The following is an 18869-nucleotide window of genomic DNA, read 5'->3' as shown; positions in this document are numbered from 1 at the left end:
TTAAGTGTGTTTTTTAAGGCAGCCCCCAGGAAAATGTATGCATATGTTTGTATACCTACAGGGTGGGGCAAAAGTCGGTTTGCAGTTGTATGTGAAAGAGTTTATTCTTGTTATTATTTATTAATTACATACAAACTAACAAAGTAAACCTACTTTGCCCAACTCTCTATATATGTATATATGTGTGTACATATGTACATGTATGTTATTTTATGTGTATATGTTATGCCTGTGTATGTATCTGTGTATATGTATGTGGCATGTGATTGCATATGCATGTGTGTATATGCATTGTGTGTATAACAATGGGAAATCAAAAACTGATAATAAGCTCAGCCGGGCATGGCTCAGCGGTTGAGCATCGACCTAGGATCCAGGAGATGGCGGTTCGATTCCCAGTCAGAGCACATGCCCGGGTTGCGGGCTCGATCCCCAGTCGGGGGTGTGCAGGAGGCAGCCGATCAATGACTCTCATCATTGATGTTTGTATCTCTCTCTCTCCCTCTCCCTTCCTCTCTCTGAAATCAATAAAAATATATATTAAACAAAAACTGATGATAATAGTCAGCTGATAAGAAAAGGGCATGATGAGGAAGAGACTGGCTTGGTTTCCTTAGCTATTTTGTTAAAAAAAAAAATTCACTTTACTAAGGAAGCCATCCTTCAACCTAACAGCTCATTTGCCCCATAAACAGGAGTCACTTAGTCATTCCATAGTAGGTTTCATGTAGTACATGTTTTGACTTTTCATTCATTAATCCATCAAATGCTAAGTGAGCACCTACTAAGTTTCATGCACCATATTCTGGGATAAAGAGTGAACGAGGTAGGCAAAGTCCCTTCCCTCTACCGGGGAAGAGAGACAATAAACAAAGCAACAAATAAATACGTAACCTAATTTCAGGTAGAACATGGGGTGTACACATTTAAGGCAGGAAAAAGCTGGGAAGGAAATGCTTGAGCAGAGCTCTGAGTGAAATATGGAAGAGCTCTAGGGGCCCAGGGGACACAAGAACAGAAAAGATCTTGCTGGGAACGGCGAGAGAAGTGGCGATCAGAGCAGCGTGGAGCCCTGTGGAGACGTGCAGAGAGGCACTGGGCCCTAAGGAAGACGGGCTCTGTTAAAATTCATTCCTGCCTGGCCCGCGTGGCTCAATGGTTGAGTATCAACTTAGGATCCAGGAGATCGCGGTTCGATTCCTGGTCAGGGCACATGCCCAAGATGTGGGCTCGATCCCCAGTTGGGGGCGTGCAGGAGGCAGCCGATCAATGAAAACTCTTATCACTGATATTTCAACTCTCTCTCCCTTTCCCTCCCTCTCTCTGAAATCAATAAAGACATATTTAAAAAAAAAAAAAAATCATTCCTGAGGACATCACTGTCCAAGATGGATTCCAGAAGGGTCGTTAATTACATTTTAAAAAGCAGAAGAACAATTCAAGGTATTAAAGGAAATAAGACCTCCTCTGTTGAGGAGGGAAATACATATGCATGGCAAATGCAGTGGGCCTTGTCTACAGTCACCAAATATCTGGGATCTCATCCCACCCCCACCCACCACTCACCCCAGGAAGCCAGAATGAAAAACAGAATAGAAATTACCCTCTGGGCTGGGCTACTCTTCTTGGGGATTAAGTCTCTTGGCTGTCACCCCTGCCTCCCTCTTAAACAGCTGACATCATCTCTGGTCCTCCCCCAAACAAGTGGCTCTTTCTCTGGTCCGAGATAATTAGCTTCCCCAGACACAATGGGAAGGCCTCAGCCCAATTTTTTAGGGAAGACATTTGAAGGACAAGGGAATACGAGTGTATTGCTTGGGCTGTGGGACAAATGTTCCGGAAATAAAAGGGTTTTTTTATGTTTGTAATTATGCACATCCTGCAGTATCTGCATAATGGGTCCAATTCAGCCTTGGCCTTGCTGCCAAATGGCCATGTCCGCAGAGGAAGGTCAGTGCATAGCATGACCAGTGAACAGGAAGCCTCATGCTGATAATAATGCCTTAATTTTTTTAATTTTAAGGATGAACTTTGCTCTTCCAGTGAATTTGTCTGCATGCATTTGCAAACATATTCTAAGCGCACACACACACACTTGTAAAATGCACAAACCACAGAAATTCAGCCTTGGCTGAGAGAATCTTTGTAAAGAATGACCATGAAGCTCTTCCTAGTGCACAGTGGAGTTTTAAAGCCAGACAAGGCAAGATACTAAGCTAGGAAAACTTTTGTTTTGCAACTAAGAAAAATCTCAGAAACACTATTGCCAAAGGCCCCAATGTGAGTAAAACACTACCTGGGTTTAGGTTCATTTTCAAAATATTTTTAGAGAGCAATATAAAGATTCAATTTTGATTTGAACAGATTCACCAGAAGTTTATTTTTTTTAAATGCCTTCATTCTTCTCAGGGTTTAGCAGAATAGCTATGCATTTAGTTCAAGATTCAGCAAACGAGTTTTCAGTTAAATTTCTCCATATTTTCCACCATGTAACCAAGCAGGATCGTATGGCATCTTCAGACTGGAGATGTGCCTGATCTAAGCCTTAAGTATTTAAAACTCTAATAAAAATCTCCCTAACGATAATATTTATCAACACAGCCTGAGCCAAAGTGGCCTTGTTCAGTCAAAGAGATACAAATCTAACATTTGGCCTCCACCAAATTTCAGGAAACAGGGAACAATTTTTACCAAAGATTCAAGGGGAAAGATTTCATATGCGCTCTCACCCCAGTACCCTCAGGTTCAAGGAGTTGATGCCAGTTGTCTTTCCTATATGTGGCTACGGAAATTGCTTTTAATAATATTTTTCCTGAGGGAGATCTGCAGCTTCTTTTCCCCAGACCAACAACAATGGCACTTAATCCACTTCGAATCCTGCCCTAGTTGAAATCCAAAGGAAAGTTGTTCCCTTGATGGATTTAAGCATTTCTGGAGTTGTTTTCCCACCAGCTGTGGCTCCAGGTTACCCAATCAACCTTGATATGCTTCTGTGAACAATAAAATAAGTAGCCAGGTCACCAGGGTAGGGACTAACGACTCCCTGGCTTTCCTAAGCTCCCCAGCTCAGCTTCTGGCATTTAAATGCCACAAAAAATAAGAGATTTACCACTAATGACAGTCTCTTTGTCCCTGACTCTACCATGCCTACAGCCTCCTTGCATTCCAATTAGGGCCAATAGCACATCCCCATTCCAGGCTGAAATCCAGGGCTCCCCAGGCTTTATTCTTAGGTGGCACAGCTTAAAAGATAAATTCTTTTCCTTTTTTGCGCTTCATCTGCCTGAAAAACTGTGAACAGAGGAGGCATGGGAACTGGGGGGAGGAAGAGGAGCCCCCCAGATAAATACTGTTCCACCTGGCTACTCCTTGTGCGCGTGTGTGTGTGTGTGTGTGTGTGCGCACACGAGCTCACACACACTTTCCTAACTCCCCTTTGCAAGCCGGGACGTTAAGGCACCGAACAGCTGGCTAAGCAAGGCTCTACTTTCTGCTTCCAGAAAGTCAGACCAGGAACGGCACTAATTAGTCCCATTTCTTCTCTTTTTAGTTTCTCTTCCCACCTATTTCTCTTAGGCCACGATCACAACCTTGTCATAAAAGGATATTCACAGAGAAACTGCATGGGACGGGTCCAAGACATACATTTTCCCTTTCTCCTGACACAGTGACGTCTGATCAGAAGTGCTGGGCACTTAATACAGGCAAACAGGATACAAGGAATAAAATGGAAAGAAACTGGGAAATTGCAACTATATTATCAGAAAGGGTCAGTTTGTTCTGGTGACACTTACGTGACTGGGAAAATGGCTGAAGCCAAAAAGCAGCTCCCAGGGAGCCCTTTTTGTCTGGCTGAACTTCACTACCTGCTGTGCACAGAGGCACACCCACATACTCCACAATTCACAGCGGATTCCACAGTTTTGCATAATTAAGTACAACAGAGCAAATATGTTGCTTGCTCAATTTCATTTCATCCGTGTGTTATCCATACTAACAAAATGCTTACTTGATATACTGAATATATATATTCAATAAGAGAAGCATTTTTTTCAGAATGGATGGGAAACCACTAAACAGTTCATTTCTATATCGTCAGATTAGACTAAAAAGCACCAGAGAGTCACTCATTTTATATAAGCTGGCCACCTAATTTCCTCTAAGTGGGCACCACTATTCTAGGGCAAAACTCAGAAAGAGTTTTGGGAGAGACTTATAAGCAAATGAAGGGAGGCCTACAAAACAATGTTTTATTGCATCTAGGGCTGGGATTAGGATGAGATGTGTGTGGCAGTCATGCAAGTATTGGTGGGATCTTGTTTTTAAAATACTGATATTTTATTCAAGATTTTTTTTTGCATTATTTTCATTCTAAAAATTTAAAAATAATTTTGACTTTTTAAATTGATTTTTTTTATTAAAAAAAATTTAAATCCAATCATTTTTCTAGATAACCGTTTTTCTTCAAGACAACCATTATAGTTTGGTATGGAGCAGAAGTATTTTATGCTTATTTCCCAATCTGTCACAGAGAATATTAAAGAGATATACTGGAAAATTGAGATTTAATAAAATTCATAATTTGTACCACTTCATCAAGGATATTAAGTGAAACTGACTTTTTTTTAGCATAAAGACACAGTGCCAGAAGTTTCACTAGCCATTACTTTTGTACCATCGATGCAAACCCCAATGCAGTAAAAAAGGCAAATGACATCTTAGAGTCACTATAAAAATCATTCTGACCTCACAGACCCCTTGAAAGGGCCTTGGGAAACCCCATGGACCTATAGGACACTTTGAGAACTGCTGCCTTAAAAGATGTTTTCTTTTTAATCTTCACCTAAGGATATGTTTATTAATTTTAAAGAGAGGGGAAGAGAGAGAGAAAGAAACATTGATGTGAGGGGATAACATGGATTGGCTGCCTCCTGCATACCCCCTACTGGGGACTGAGCCCTCAACCAGGGGATCAGGCCCGCAACCCAGGCATGTGCCCTCACCGGGAATCGAACCTGGGGAGCTTTCAGGGCACAGGTCGATGCCCAACCAACTGAGCCACACTGGCCATGCCAGGGGCAATAAACTTTTAACACTGGGTCAAAACCATTATCCACAACAAGCTAGGATCCTCAGTCAATGGGAGCAACATAGTGATGGCTATCGCCAGTTAGTCTGGCAAAAATAAGTGCTGAAGAGTCGAAGCGAACTGACTCAGCTGTCATATAAATAGTTCTGAGCAATCCCTGAGGCCAAACGTAAGGTATGAGCATGATGTGAAAGAGTCTGAATGCCATGAGTAGAATCGGTGACCATTTTAGGGCAAATGAGTGGAGAAATACCACCCCACCCCTCCCTCACCTCCTGCCTCCCAGGAATGAGGGAGCAGAGGGAACTACAGCCGGGCAGAAGCATCCACGGAACATGTCCAGGCTGTTCCGAGATCCTGGGGCCGGCCTGCCTGGGGTCTCAGCTTTCCCCTGACACTTCCTGGCACAGCCTTAGGCAAACTCCCAAACCACTGCCTTATCAGTGTCCTCAGGGGTAACATGACTATAACATCCATACCTTAGTCATATGATTGCGGTAAGGGGAACCTGAGGTGATGTACAAAGCGCTGAGCAGGGTGCCCGAGAGGGTAAGCGTTCGGTAAACGTTACCTTACAAAAGAAGAAACATACTTGTGCAATGATTCACTGCCCAGCGTCCAGCGACTTTGGCCGCTCGTATAAACGCTCCTCAGCGCCCTGTCTTCCAGTGTCAGGCGTTCAGTAAAGGTTACTTCCTCCCTCCAGCTAGTCTGGGAGCCTGTCTGGACCTGTCACTGCATCCAGGCTGCTTTGAGTGCAGACACTTTCTCACCAACAAGAGAAATCTGATGCTTAAATATGAAAAAGCATACATCTGTGGGCAAATTAGCACGTAAACGTGGAAGCGTTTATTACAGGGGAGAATTATGCTTCATATCTTCCTAAAATTGTTTTTACTGACGTGAAAAACATGTTTGAAGAACAAAGGAATTGTTTTTGAAAAATTGAAACTAGCAAAATGTTTAACTCACCAACAGAAACACTTATCAACTTTGTTTTTTTTTGCTATTCTCTGTGGCAGATAAAATAATATCCCCCCCCCCCCCCCAAAGAAGTCTACAGCATAATGCCCAGAACCTGTGAACAGATAGAACACCTTATGTGGCAAAAGGGGCTTTGCAACAGTGATAAGTTAAGGACTCTGAGATGGGGAAATTATCCAGGATGATTCTGGGGAAGCCAATGTAATCACAGCGTCCTTAAAAGTGGAGAGGGGGGCCGAGGTCAGGGGAAGATGGGACCACAGAGCAAAGACACAGAGAGCTCCAGACACAGGCTGGGGCCACATGTCAAGGAACATGGGCGGCCGCTAGAAGCTGGAAAGTACAAGGAAACACATTCGCCCCTAGAGCATCCTCAAAGCAACGAAGCCCTGACCACACCTGGATTTGTAACCAAGTGACATCCACGTCGGTCTTCTGAACTACAGAATTGCAGAATAATGAAACTGTGCTGTTTCAGTCCCTAAATTGGTTGTAATTTGTTACAGCAGTGAACAGAAAACAAATACAGTCCCAAAGGTTATACAGTCGCCCCTGGTGTGCTTCCACGCATGATAAAGTAAGTAGCCAGGTCGCCAGAGGGAGGACTAGCAACTCCTCTGGCTTCGCCAACCTCTCCAACGCAGCTTTTGGCCATTTAAATCCCACAAAATAGGATACTTACCATTAAAGACAGTGCCCACCCTTAAAGATTTGGATTCCAGAGGTTTGAGACACAAGAATATCCGTATTTATCGGGTTATTGTATTAGAGATGGTTTCTATTAGCGGTGGCTGGTGGCCCACACTTTGAGAAGCATTCATTTCTACTCATAAGGAGTTGACAGTTTAAAAATATATCTTTATTGATTTCAGAGAGAGGAAAGGAGGGGGAGAGAGAGAGATAGAAACATCAATGATGAGAGAGTCATTGATCGAGCCCGCAACCCGGGCATGTGCCCTGACCAGGAATCGAACCCCGATTGCCTGGATCCTAGGTCGACACTCACCTGCTGAGCCACGCCCGGCCGGGCAGGAGTTGACAGTTTAGGTGCTGGGTAAATGTAAATTCAATCCGTAGTAGATAAATAAATATGTGTATTTCCCAGACAGGTCAACAACCAAGGACAAGGGGGAAAGGCTGGAGATGGACCAGAACACAGTAATCCTTCCATATACTTGTTTTTAACAAAAACTACTTGCAGAATTAAGCCAGATGAGATCTCTGCCCGCTCTCTCCCCTGTGGCCAGTGCTTCGGGCTCTGGAGCAGGTCAAGTAGAACCCTGGCAGCCCTGCACACCTCTCACGGAGAAGCATCCCCGATGAGCACAGACCTAAGCCAGAACCCTTCCCAGCCTCCCACCTGTCCCACCTGTTTCTCTGGGAGGTGGTGACGTGCTGGCCCAGGGCGTGTCATCTTCAAATTGAACCCAGCTGCTGATGGCCGAGGCCAGGTCAGGGGGGTGCGGCACGGGGCTCCCAGGAGGAGAGGCCGCTTCAGAGATGAGGCCCATCTTCTCAGAGGAGTCATCCTGCTCCGAGTGGGAAAGGTCCTGAGAGCCTCCATCGGCCACATGGTTCTCCCCAGAGGAGCTCTCGGACTGGTCTGAGGAAGATGACAGCCCCGGGAGGTGCTCTTCGGTGCCCCCTGAAACAGACACCAGACAGCACCATCACATCGTGTGCAGAGGGCCACTCTTCAGAACTGTCTCATGGTGGAAAAACAAAGGATGGGCAAGGCGTGATCACAGGACTCACCATTACAGCAAGTGGGGGTCAAGAAAGAGCCATGCCCATCTGCCTCTATGCCCAAGGAGTGTTTTCCTAACAGTGTGTGAAAACTAGAACCTCAGGGTGACCACAGCACTGCCCAGGCAAGGGGAGCCTGGGGTAGTCCTACTCAGCATTCTTATCCCAGCATCTACTCCAGCGCTTAGGGGTCACACACAAAAATGCCTACAGAGGCCACGCAAGAAATATAACTGAGTCAAAGGAGAAAAACAAAAGGCAATAGGGACTGGTGGAGAGTATGGCTAAACTGGAGAGCTTTTGTCTGGACTAAATTCATTTCAGTTCAGACTTCAACTCCATGTAGTCCTAATTACACACGCATGCAGGCTGCCAGGGACCAAACCTGCACCAACAATCAGCTGAATGTGGCAGAGGTGCTTCCCCTCGCTTTGTTTCACTTTATTGGTTCTGGAATATTTAACAAACTTCAAATAACTGTGTGTGTTTTTTTAAAAAAAAAAAAAAGAACTATATTCTGGTTGTGGTGGTGATTACACAAATCTATATATGGAAAGTTCATTAAAAGTGGTCCATTTTACTGTATAAAAACTTTAAAAAAAATTCAAACTAGCTAAAAAACTAATCAAAGCCTTTAGATTAGCACTGTCCAAAATATAAAAATAAAAAGGGAGCCACATGTAATTTTAAATGTTCTAGTAGACACATACAAAAAAGTAACAAGAAACAGGCAAAACTACTTTTAATAATATATATTTCAAAATATATAATTGGAAAATTTATAATTCCAACATGTAATTGATATAAAATTTGTTAATGAAATATTTAACTTTCCTAGGTCTTTGAAATTCAGTGTGGGTATCTTACACTTACAGCACAACTCAGTGCAGGATAGTCCCACTTCTAGGACTCGCACTGGAAGGACACTTGGGAACTCACACTTGCCAGGTGCTGTAAATGGAGCAGGTTGGTTTCGGTCTAGCCGAGGCAGCCGCAGTAGAACAGAACCAGTTGACATGGCTTTGCAAATATCCCCCATATCCTAGCTGGACCTTCGTCCCTCAGCACCAGTTCCCTAGAAGTCAGCTTAGCTGTCTTCATCATGATCATGGGTGACACTTACTGACCTCTTTTCAAGTGCCAGGCACATGTATTAATTCACTGACTCCTCACAACCACTATGAGGGAAGCACCGTGATGATCCCTACTGCACACACAGACAGACTGACACACAGAGATGTTCAATAAATAATCGATCCAAGGGCACATCACTCATCTCTGATGGAGCCGGGAGCTGAGCCCAAGCCATCTGGCCCTAGAGCCTGTCACTCTTAACAATTACACTTTAAAAATTGAGAAAGTCCACATTGCTGTTGGGAGTAACAACCAAAAGGGCTGAGCATTAAGTACATCGTAAATATCAAGTTGATGTTCCTTGGACAAAAGCAGCCAATACTTTTGCTGTTTCCAGGCCCTTCTTTGGGGCCCCAAGGTTCCTAAGATGCTACCTCCAGGTTTCTAAGTAGAAGAATCTGCATCTCAGGAGAATGACAGACTGGCTCTTTTTTCCATATGAAGATCCCACCCAAAGAATAATCCAGTGGAAGCAGTAACAAGCAGTGGGGTTCTTTGCCAATCTTTTTACTTAGGAAACGAGAGCCCTGCTTACCCTCAGAAGGGACAGGAAAGAGTGGATCCTCATTGAAAGAGATCCACTCTGACTGCTGGGTAGCGATCACATGGTCCAAGGTCGTCATGCTAGGAAGGTGCCAGTCATCTTCACACAGCTGGACTCAGGCAGAACCCAGAGCCATGTCTGGGGTAGGGTGAGGGGATGGCGGGGTGGACCTGGGCCTAAGGGTGGTCTTGCAGAAGGCAGCACTCAGAATGTAGACAGATTAGCTCTTCTTGCCTTTGGTTAATCTCCAACCAGAAATCTGTTTAAAAAATAATAATAATACTATTTAAAAAGGATACCATCACATAATACCCAATCCACACAGGTCTAGGGCTTTCAACACTACACAAGGAGGCCTGGGTGCTGTCCACTGCCCTTACTGTTCCGTGTCTGTCTTGTCTCCACCTTTCATAGGGAAACATTTGCCTTTAGCATCAAGACCTCTGTGTGTGCCTTCATATCAGACTTGTAAGTAATCTCATAAACTTAAGCAGTCAGATCCCCCAGTTCCCCCAGTATTATATTTTGGAAAGATATTGTTTTATATTTTAAACTATAATGTAATGTCATCACTGTAAAACAAATATAAAAACTGTCCAAAGTACCTTCCTGTTCTTTTACCAAGTGGTGAAATAAAAGCAAGCTCTTTCCTATTAAGTCAGTGCAGTTTCTTGCCTTGGGCAGGTAGCTCTTTGCAAGCCCGAGTTAAACCGCTGGCAGAAACCCAACAATCTCCAGATGGTATCTCCAACCACAGTTTGCCAATCAAGGAAAACAGAAGTAGAGTTATTTTGTTCATTTCGAGTAAGGGGGTAGGGCATATTTGCTTTAGTGACAAATGTGAGTTAAACACTTTTTTATTCTAGGCCGATGTGAATTAGTACATGAAAGTAGAGGCCTTACCTTTACTGCAATTATGTTCTATGTATGTAGAAGGATTCTTTACATATTTATAGTTTTGTTTGTAGTGTTAACGCCCTTTTACAACTTGAACCCAGCTCTTGTTCTTATAATGAATTAATAAAATCTGAATTAGTGCAAAATTAATGTGTTTCTGTAAAAGAGCTACTATCCACCTTGTACAATATTAGTTCTTACTAACTACTCACGATATTCATTTTAGTCTACAACAATTGAACTCATAGCCTTCCAACTGGTGCACAATTAAAAGAAAATGTTGAGGAAATTTTATTATAGGTTATTATCTGCAGTAAATAATCTATGCTGGTGGAAATCAGCATAGAAACATTAACAGCTTTTGTTCTTTTGTTTTTGGTAATTAAAACAATTTGTTTTGTTGTATGATGCTTCCTAAAAACAACTAATATTTTATAGAATTTATAATTTTTAGAAACATATTTTCATACCATAATTCATTTAGTGTAATAGTCATTTTAGTTGGGTAAGACAAAGATTAATATCATTCTTTTACAGATGATTTCGAAATCTAGGCCGGATGAGTGATTTATCCAACCCTTCTGTTATTTCCAGGTCCTTGTTTGGTTCCTAAGCTCCTAAGATGTTTCCTCCAGGCTTCTAAGTGAACTAATTCTCACATTCCAGCACACTGACAAATTAACTCCTTTTTTATCCCCATAGATCCCACCCGAAGAATGCTCAAGCAGAGGGCATAACAAGCAGGTCTGTTAGATGCAGCAAGCTAGGAAGTGATAGTTGCAACCCTTGAACCCAGGTCTTTTGATGCCAAAACACTCTAATCTTTAGGCCACAGCCACAAAAAAGTACTAGAGAATATATAAAAACTATCACCCAACTGAAGCACTTTACAAACATCAATTAAAATGGAACCATAATGAAATGATCTGTGAAGCTCCCCATGTGGAAACCCACCCGGGTACCCACGCTGTACAGAGAATGCAAAACCCAGAAATCTCTCTCCCAAGTCCCTCTCCTAAGATCCTTACCAGCCACAGACCAGAAATGTGCAAACCATCTGGAGAACGCGGTGCTCCAAACCAGATCTCCCAAAGAAGCACACAGAGCCCAGGCCCAAAGAGCTGATTCCACAGGCTTCTCCCAAAAAGCCTTTCTCACGCCCAAACGTTCGAGTCACTCAATGTGGTGATGGCCGCAGGCCAAGAGAAGACAGTAAAACTGAAGAGTCAGATGCCTCCCTTCCCAACAACAGCAACATGCAAACCAGGTCCAAGAACAACAAAAGGGCCACAACACATGTCCATGTGCTGACAACGCAGCGTCACAGCTCAGTGGGGAAAACATCCTGCAGATCCCGTGGCAATGAATCCACTGAAATTTGCAGGACTGGGGTGGGGGTGGGAGAGAATCTGGGGAAGAAAAGAAGGAAAAGAGTGAAGGTTATGGGGGAAATAGCTGGAAATTTTAGAGCTTGAAGGATGTAAAGACCAATAGTCCAGCTCTCAAGTTTTACAGGTGAGAAAACCGAGGCCTAAGGAAATACGGTGTAGCAATGGAGCTGGAGGGCATGGGCCCAGGACTTAGACCGTCCAGGTTTCAGTCCTCAGTTCAGCCCTGCACAGCAAGAATAACAAAACTCAGTAATTCTAAGGATTAAGTACAGTAATCTTCACTGGTGCTTAGTACTGGGAGTAACAAACCCTCGGTACCAGTGACAATGGTAACAGCAGGGGATCTCACCGAGGGCTTACTATGTGCCAGGCCCCATTCCAAGCTTTTCATTAATGTCAGCCACAGCCATCGCTGCTGTTGTTAAAGGACTCGCCCGTAGTCATTTGTGGAAGTCTTGGGACTAGAATGCAAATTTCACGAAACCACGCCATTCCTGTCATTTACACATTCTAGTTTCAGTGATTTCCCTTTTCAGGCATTTTTAGAGCATCTCTCCTAGATGCTAAGAGGAGTCAAGCATTCAGCCTCCTCTTTACAGACATAGGCGCCTGCTGGCTGAGGAACCAAGACTACAAACCAAAACGTATGAATGAAAGAAGGGCCCCAAAGATCTATCTACCCCCATACTCGTCCATCTCAGGTCCAGGCATGGGCTGGTTAGAGATGATGAGTAGTCCCAAGCCTGGTGGGACAAATTTATTATAGAAAACCCCCTATCATAACCCCTTGAAATGGATTCGGGGTATCTGCCATGAAACGGCCACATCATCCATTAAGACATCAGACGCCATACCTTGAGGAGTGCTGTGCCAGCTGCTGGCGACCACAGAGGGACCCAATAATTGTGAGGCTAGGTTCACACTGGAGTTGGTTTCTCTGTGGAAACCTCACCCCATTTTTAGAACGTGAATCACAAAGTGAGCCTTAGAAGCATCACCGCAAATGAACAGTGACTCAGTCCCAGCAGAATTGACTGAGAGACACTAAATGGTTCCCTGAAGTCTCCAGGTTGCCTTTTCAGAGAGTAGCTTCTTTCTCAGCATCCCTTACACACTAAAATTCAAGGGTGGAGAATGCAGTTGTCGGGTAGGAGTCACAGAAATAGATTGGTCTTCTGTCAATCCTGTCATAGGCATTCATGAGCCCTGCGTGTCCAGAAATGCGCCAGGCACCCTCTGAGATAGTGACCCTCAAGCAGTCTGCAATCTAGCTGGGGAGATGAAAATACACAGAAGAGCAAACACTAGAAATCCAGGAATAACTGCCTGTTGGCAGATACACCGGAAATCCTGTTGAGCCACAGAGAGATCTGCAAGGGCTGGACGCATAAGGGAGTGGGCAGGTTCCTTGGATTTGAAGGACATCCTTGGGACAGAGGATCAGCATAATTGACAATGAAGATTCAGACCTTTGCAGGGCTTGTTTCTTGTTTCTTGGTCAGTGAAAAGATCAGTCTGATGAGAGGTGAGATGTCTAGTGAGGAAATGTGGGGACAAAGGATTGATGGCCTTAATGGCCAACACAGTAGGCACTAGACACAAGTAACTACTGAAATGTGGCTAGTCCAAATTGAGTTGCTTTTTAAGTGTAAAAAAACACACCAGATTTTGAAGAGTACAAACATGTGTAAAATACCTATTTAATAATTTTTATACTGATTACATGTTGAAATTATACTTTGGATATATTAGGTTAAATAAAATATATTGTTAAAATTAATTTCATATGTTTCTTTTAACTCTTTCTTAATGAGGGCAACTCGATAGAAAATTTAAAATAATACATATGTGGCTCACACTATATTTCCATTGGACAGCATTCTTTATCTCATCCATGATGCTGAAGGATAATTTTCAATAAACAGAATTTGATGTTGACTTTTTTCCCTCCCTTAGTGTTCTGTCTTCTGGTCTCTATTGCTTCTGAAAAAAGAGTTGTTTGTAATTCTTATTTCCTCATTATTATGTTTCTTTTCTCTAACTGCATTTGAAATTTTATCTTTGGTTTTCAGCAATTAACTATGGTATGTCTATGTATGGTTTTCTTATAACTTATCCTACTTGAAGATTGTGCAGTATTTTGAATATGTCAATTTTTTTATTAAATTTGGAAAAATTTCCCCAAATGTTTTTCTCCCCCTTTCTCTCTTTTCCCATCTGTCTTGAAGAGCATTTATTCTACCTTCTATCATCTTCAGTCTGCTGTTAAGCTCATCCCATAAGTTTTCCTTCTGTTATTCAACTTTTCCATTCTAGAATTTTCTTTTCTTTTATACTCTCTATTTTTCTGTTGAAACGCCCTATATATTCACTCATTATGACAATATTTTCCTTTAGTTCTTTGAACATATTGATAATAGCTGCTTTAAAGGCTTTGTCTGCCAAGTCCAACATCTGAGCCATTTGAGAGTTAGTTTCTATTGATTCTTGTTTTTCTTTTTTACTATGAGTAATATTTCCCTATTTCTTTGTATATCTAATAATAGTTGAAGACTTTCTGCATTTGATCTTCCTCTGCAGAGACTTGGTTTTTGTCAGTAATCAGTCTGCCTGCTCACCTTGAACTTTTGTAGGCTTGGTCTTCTACTTTGTTGGATGGATTTGCGAAAAGCCAAAGATGTTTCCAAGCCCCTCTATTGCACGACTCAACTTCCAAACTCAATTTCCCCTGCAGATCTCAACGGCCGTTGGTTCTAGGCTTTGCTTTGGTGGGTTTAAAGTACGCCTTACTCTAGAGTAGGGGTTGGCAAACAAGAGCCACAATCTAAGCCTGGCCATCTGCCTTTTTTTGTAAATAAAGTTATATTGGAACAAAACTAAGCTCATGCCTTTCCATATTGTCTGCGGCTGCTTCTGCTCTACAACAGCAAGTTGTATAGTTGTAACAGATGCTCTGTGTCTCGCAGTACCTAAAATAATTATTATCTAGCCCTTTGTTTTAAAAAATTACCAAACTTGCTCAAAACACACAGACTTTCTGTGTGTTTTCTGGATGCTTGAGATGTTAATAAAGTGTTAAGGAGGTCTTCTGTTGTAGCTGGGCTAGATTCCCAGTGTCCCCCAGGACTGCTTGACCTGTGTCTCTGTCCCATTTTCAATCCTGAAGACACCAATTTTCGCAACTTTCATATGGTTTCAGTCTGTACACGGGCACTCCAGCCTAGCCAAGGATTCCCTGGGCACACCCAGACCCACTTCTGTTCCCCCTTCCCCATGTAGCTCTCTCCTTTCTAGGGCCCTGCTCTGCAGATTCCAGATGCTTCGATTGCCCCAGGCTCTGATCTCTGTTTCTTTATCTCAGCAGGAATGCTATGCTCTGAATAGACTCCAGCATACTGAGCTCTAGTCAGAAAACATCCCTGGAAGAGAGCCAAGGTTGTGACCATTGGGATCTCCTCATGAGTTTTCCTTCTCTCAGGATCAGAATAATGTGCTTTCTGTTGACCAGTACCTGGAAAGAGTTCCATCACACGTTTTATCCAGGTTTGTGATTGTTTACTGCAGAAGGACTGGTTTGTTGCCAGTTACAGCCAGAACTGCAAGTCCTCCCATGAAACATTCCTTTCTGACTTATGTTCATTTAAAGAAAAGAAAAAATCAGTTCAGATCGTCTAAATTAGGGTGATTTAATTTGAATATCCTGGAAATCTCAATGAGAAGTTTTATAGAACTTTCAGAAATTATATCATATGAGAAGGAAAGGAGGGTTTCATATAGCTATAAGAATTAATTCCATCCTTTCATAACTGGGACAAGGTTTTATTTTGTGTTATGCTACATAATACCATAACATAATTCTTGTTTGGTTAGTGATCCAAAGGGGGTTATTTAAATCTGAGAATTTAGCCATCTTTGCCTTATATCTCTTTGCCATATGTATTCAACTAGGCAGCTACTTTTAAAATTTCTGCACCCAATTATTGGGTTTTGAGGCTACTGGCAGACACTATCCAGTTGTCTGTTTGGGGTTTATGCAGAAACATCTTAAACTAGATCTAAAATTAGATCCCAGTGTCAATTCCAAACCCCAAAGCAAGGCCTCAGCTTTTTCCTGATCAAGAACAAGCATCTAAATGTCAAACGGAAAACTGGGAAGAAATGAAGAATGTTTGTAAAAAGGAGGCTGCATGGATTCTGTGTATTTCTTTGAGCTTTCTTCAAAACACGACATTCAACAAGCTTACTGAGCATCTACTATGCGCTCAGAATTGTGCATGGTACAATGACACAGAACATCAACCGTGGTTTTATATCCTGAGGCCTCTGTCACAGCAGGCTACAGAAATCATACAAGTTTAATCAGGAAGTTCAAATAACCATGTTACTTGCTTCATAAATTCTCAGAATAAACAGAAGCCTGGAAGGCGATCACCCAGGCCAAGGACCTAAGTCAGATTAAGGACTTGAAACACTGCTCCTCTACCTTCTTCTTCCAAATTATTTTCCCTTGTGAAAGAACAGCGTTCCTGTCTACAGAACCTGAACAAAGCTCACTGGAGGACAGATACACACTCACAGTGCACAAGCAGGCACATCCACCCGCGCGCGTGTGCACACACTTTAACTTACAGGGGCTTTGATGTTCCTGAAAGGGAAAAATTGAGTGGCCCTGGTTGTTTGCTTTTCCTATCTTTTTACAAATTTTTCATTTAAATATTTCTTTCTTTAAAAATAAAAAAAAGACTGACCACTCTTCTTCTACTGGAAATTGGTGAGTAGAATGAACACCTCAGCCTCAAATCAAAATATGTGATAAAGAACTACAAAAGAAACATGTGGCCCGGCCGGCAAAGCTCAGCAGCTGAGCATCACTTAGGATCCAGGAGATCGTGGTTTGATTCCCGGTCAGGGCACAGGCCCGGGTCGCGGGCTCAATCCCCAGTCGGGGGCGCGCAGGAGGCAGCCGATCAATGACTCTCATCATCGATGTTTCTATCTCTCTCTCCCTCTCCCTTCCTCTCTCTAAAATCAATAAAAACATATTTAAAAAAAGGAATGTATAGTATTTCAACTATAATCAGTATCTACCCATCATTCTCCATAAAGTAACTCTCCTATCTCTCTTTCAATCACACACAATCCCCTATCTCTAGATGTCTGTTCTTGCTCCCTCTAGTCACATCATTTGTGTGTGTACACATGCACACACATAAATACATACATGTATAAACACGCACATATATGTACATGCATACATAATATGTATATCCAAGGTTATAATTACAAATACTCTATCATGTGATTTTTCTCTTCAAAATAAACAGTTGTGATGGCTGTGCTATCCAACAACTCTACGGCTCCACATTCAGAGCCAAGGATCTGAGTCACACTTGGCTGGAAAAACAGGCTCTCTGATCTTTGGTGGATTCCTGAGGCAGTGACCCTGAATGACATCCCCAGCACCTGAACAGTGTGTCACATACAGTGAATGACCGTGGCAGGAGGTCAAGCTTTAAAATCTGCGGAACACAACACTTTCCAGTACCTTGAATTCTTAGAAGTTACCAGCTTATTCCATTTTTGCAAACCCATCTGGGCTGACTTCTGTTTCGCATCTGGAACAGGGATGCTAACCTTTTGCCTGTATGAAGGTAGAGAGTTGGTGTGGATAATTTCTTTTCATCTACATTTTAGAGTCATGAGAGTATCACTCTGAATGTTCCATCAGGAGACTGTCAGTTTCCTAGTAGATGATAGGAGGCTTATGGGTCCCAATGGTGGCCATATTTCCAGGGCATAACCCTAAGACTTTCCAAGAAGTTTAACAAAATGTTAATATTATATTTCATTCAAGTTAAAATGACATAGGTTATAAAATGCATCCAATTTCAGAGATTATAAAAAATTCAAAAATATGTATATACATACATATAATTCTTAGAATTAATGAAATACATTCTTATTTTTATACCAAATACTTAACAAAATTAAAATTAGCATATATTTCCAGAATACAAAAAAGTTCATGGATTTCAATTCATTTTTATAATAACCCTGAGATAAGTAAAGCAGACATTTCTCTCACTTGATAACTAAGGGAATTGGCTCGGAGAAGTTGCCTCACTAGACTAAGGTCACACAGCCAACCATGATAGATTTGGAACAGGATCACACGTCTCTATTCTATTATACCACATTCTGCCTTCCAGAAAACAGGTATAACAAATGTGTTAGCTGTGTCACCAACATTCATTTCCTGTCGTCATCTGGTACCAGGAGACCTATCATTATCGGTTGAGTCAGTCACCATAATTCCTATTCCTGCTTTCCCAGCCTCCGTTTTACCTCGGGGTAGGCACTTGGCAAAGTTCTGGCCAATAAGACATAAATAGAAGTACGATGAGAAATGAAGTTCTGAGAAATGTTTTTTGTCTTAGTTTTGTTTCACGCATATTGCTCATGCATCCCTAAGCCTCCTCACTTTCTCTTTTGTCCTGTCTTGAGAATGGTCATGATGGCTGGAGATACATTAATCATACTACAGCCATGAGGAAAGCCTAAGGGAATCAGAGTCGTGGGCCTTGATGTCACTGAGCCACTGAACAGGTAACAACAATCATGTATCTCTATATTTATTAAGTGAAAAAAATTTTTTGGTTAAGCTATTTTAATCAAGTTTTCTACATGCAGGTGAATGCAACTCTAATAAAATAGGAGAGAGAAATTGTGGCAAGCAGAATTCTACAATGACCCCCATGGTCTCCACACCCTGGTGTTACTACTGTGATTATATCATAATGCATGGCAAAAGGAAATCTGCAGATGCAATTAAGGTTAGTAATCAATTGACACTGCGATTACTATCCAGGCGACTATCCAGGTAAGCCTAACCTAATCAATGAGCCCTCGAAAAGCAGAGTTTTCTCCGCCTGGTAGCAGAGGAAGAAATCAGAGAAATTCAAAGTGTGAGAGGAAGGCTCTCCACTGTTGAAATGAAGGAGGCGAAAATGGAGGGCAAGGGTAGCCTCCAGGGGCTGAGAGTGGTAACCAACAGCCAGCAAGAAAAGGGGAACTACAATCCTAC

The 18869-nt window shown here is 42.3% G+C and overlaps 1 protein-coding gene across 1 annotated transcript in view; it reads right to left on the bottom strand.

Moving 5' to 3' along the window:
- Positions 1 to 18869, bottom strand: part of STON2 (stonin 2) — a 112805-nt gene that overhangs the window by 76649 nt on the left and 17287 nt on the right. The window contains exons 2-3 of the mRNA XM_087818754.1: positions 9489 to 9756; positions 7443 to 7718 (exon numbers count right to left, since the gene is read on the bottom strand). Coding sequence (XP_087674880.1) covers positions 7443 to 7718; positions 9489 to 9576 — 364 coding nt within the window. The 5' untranslated portion in view covers positions 9577 to 9756. The remainder of the gene's footprint in view (positions 1 to 7442; positions 7719 to 9488; positions 9757 to 18869) is intronic.

Source organism: Miniopterus natalensis, chromosome 1 (genome assembly GCF_054644295.1).
Source record: "Miniopterus natalensis isolate mMinNat1 chromosome 1, mMinNat1.hap1, whole genome shotgun sequence".
Lineage (NCBI taxonomy): Eukaryota > Metazoa > Chordata > Mammalia > Chiroptera > Miniopteridae > Miniopterus > Miniopterus natalensis.
Note: the sequence above shows the minus strand (reverse complement) of the source record. Positions and strands in the feature narration are given on the sequence as shown.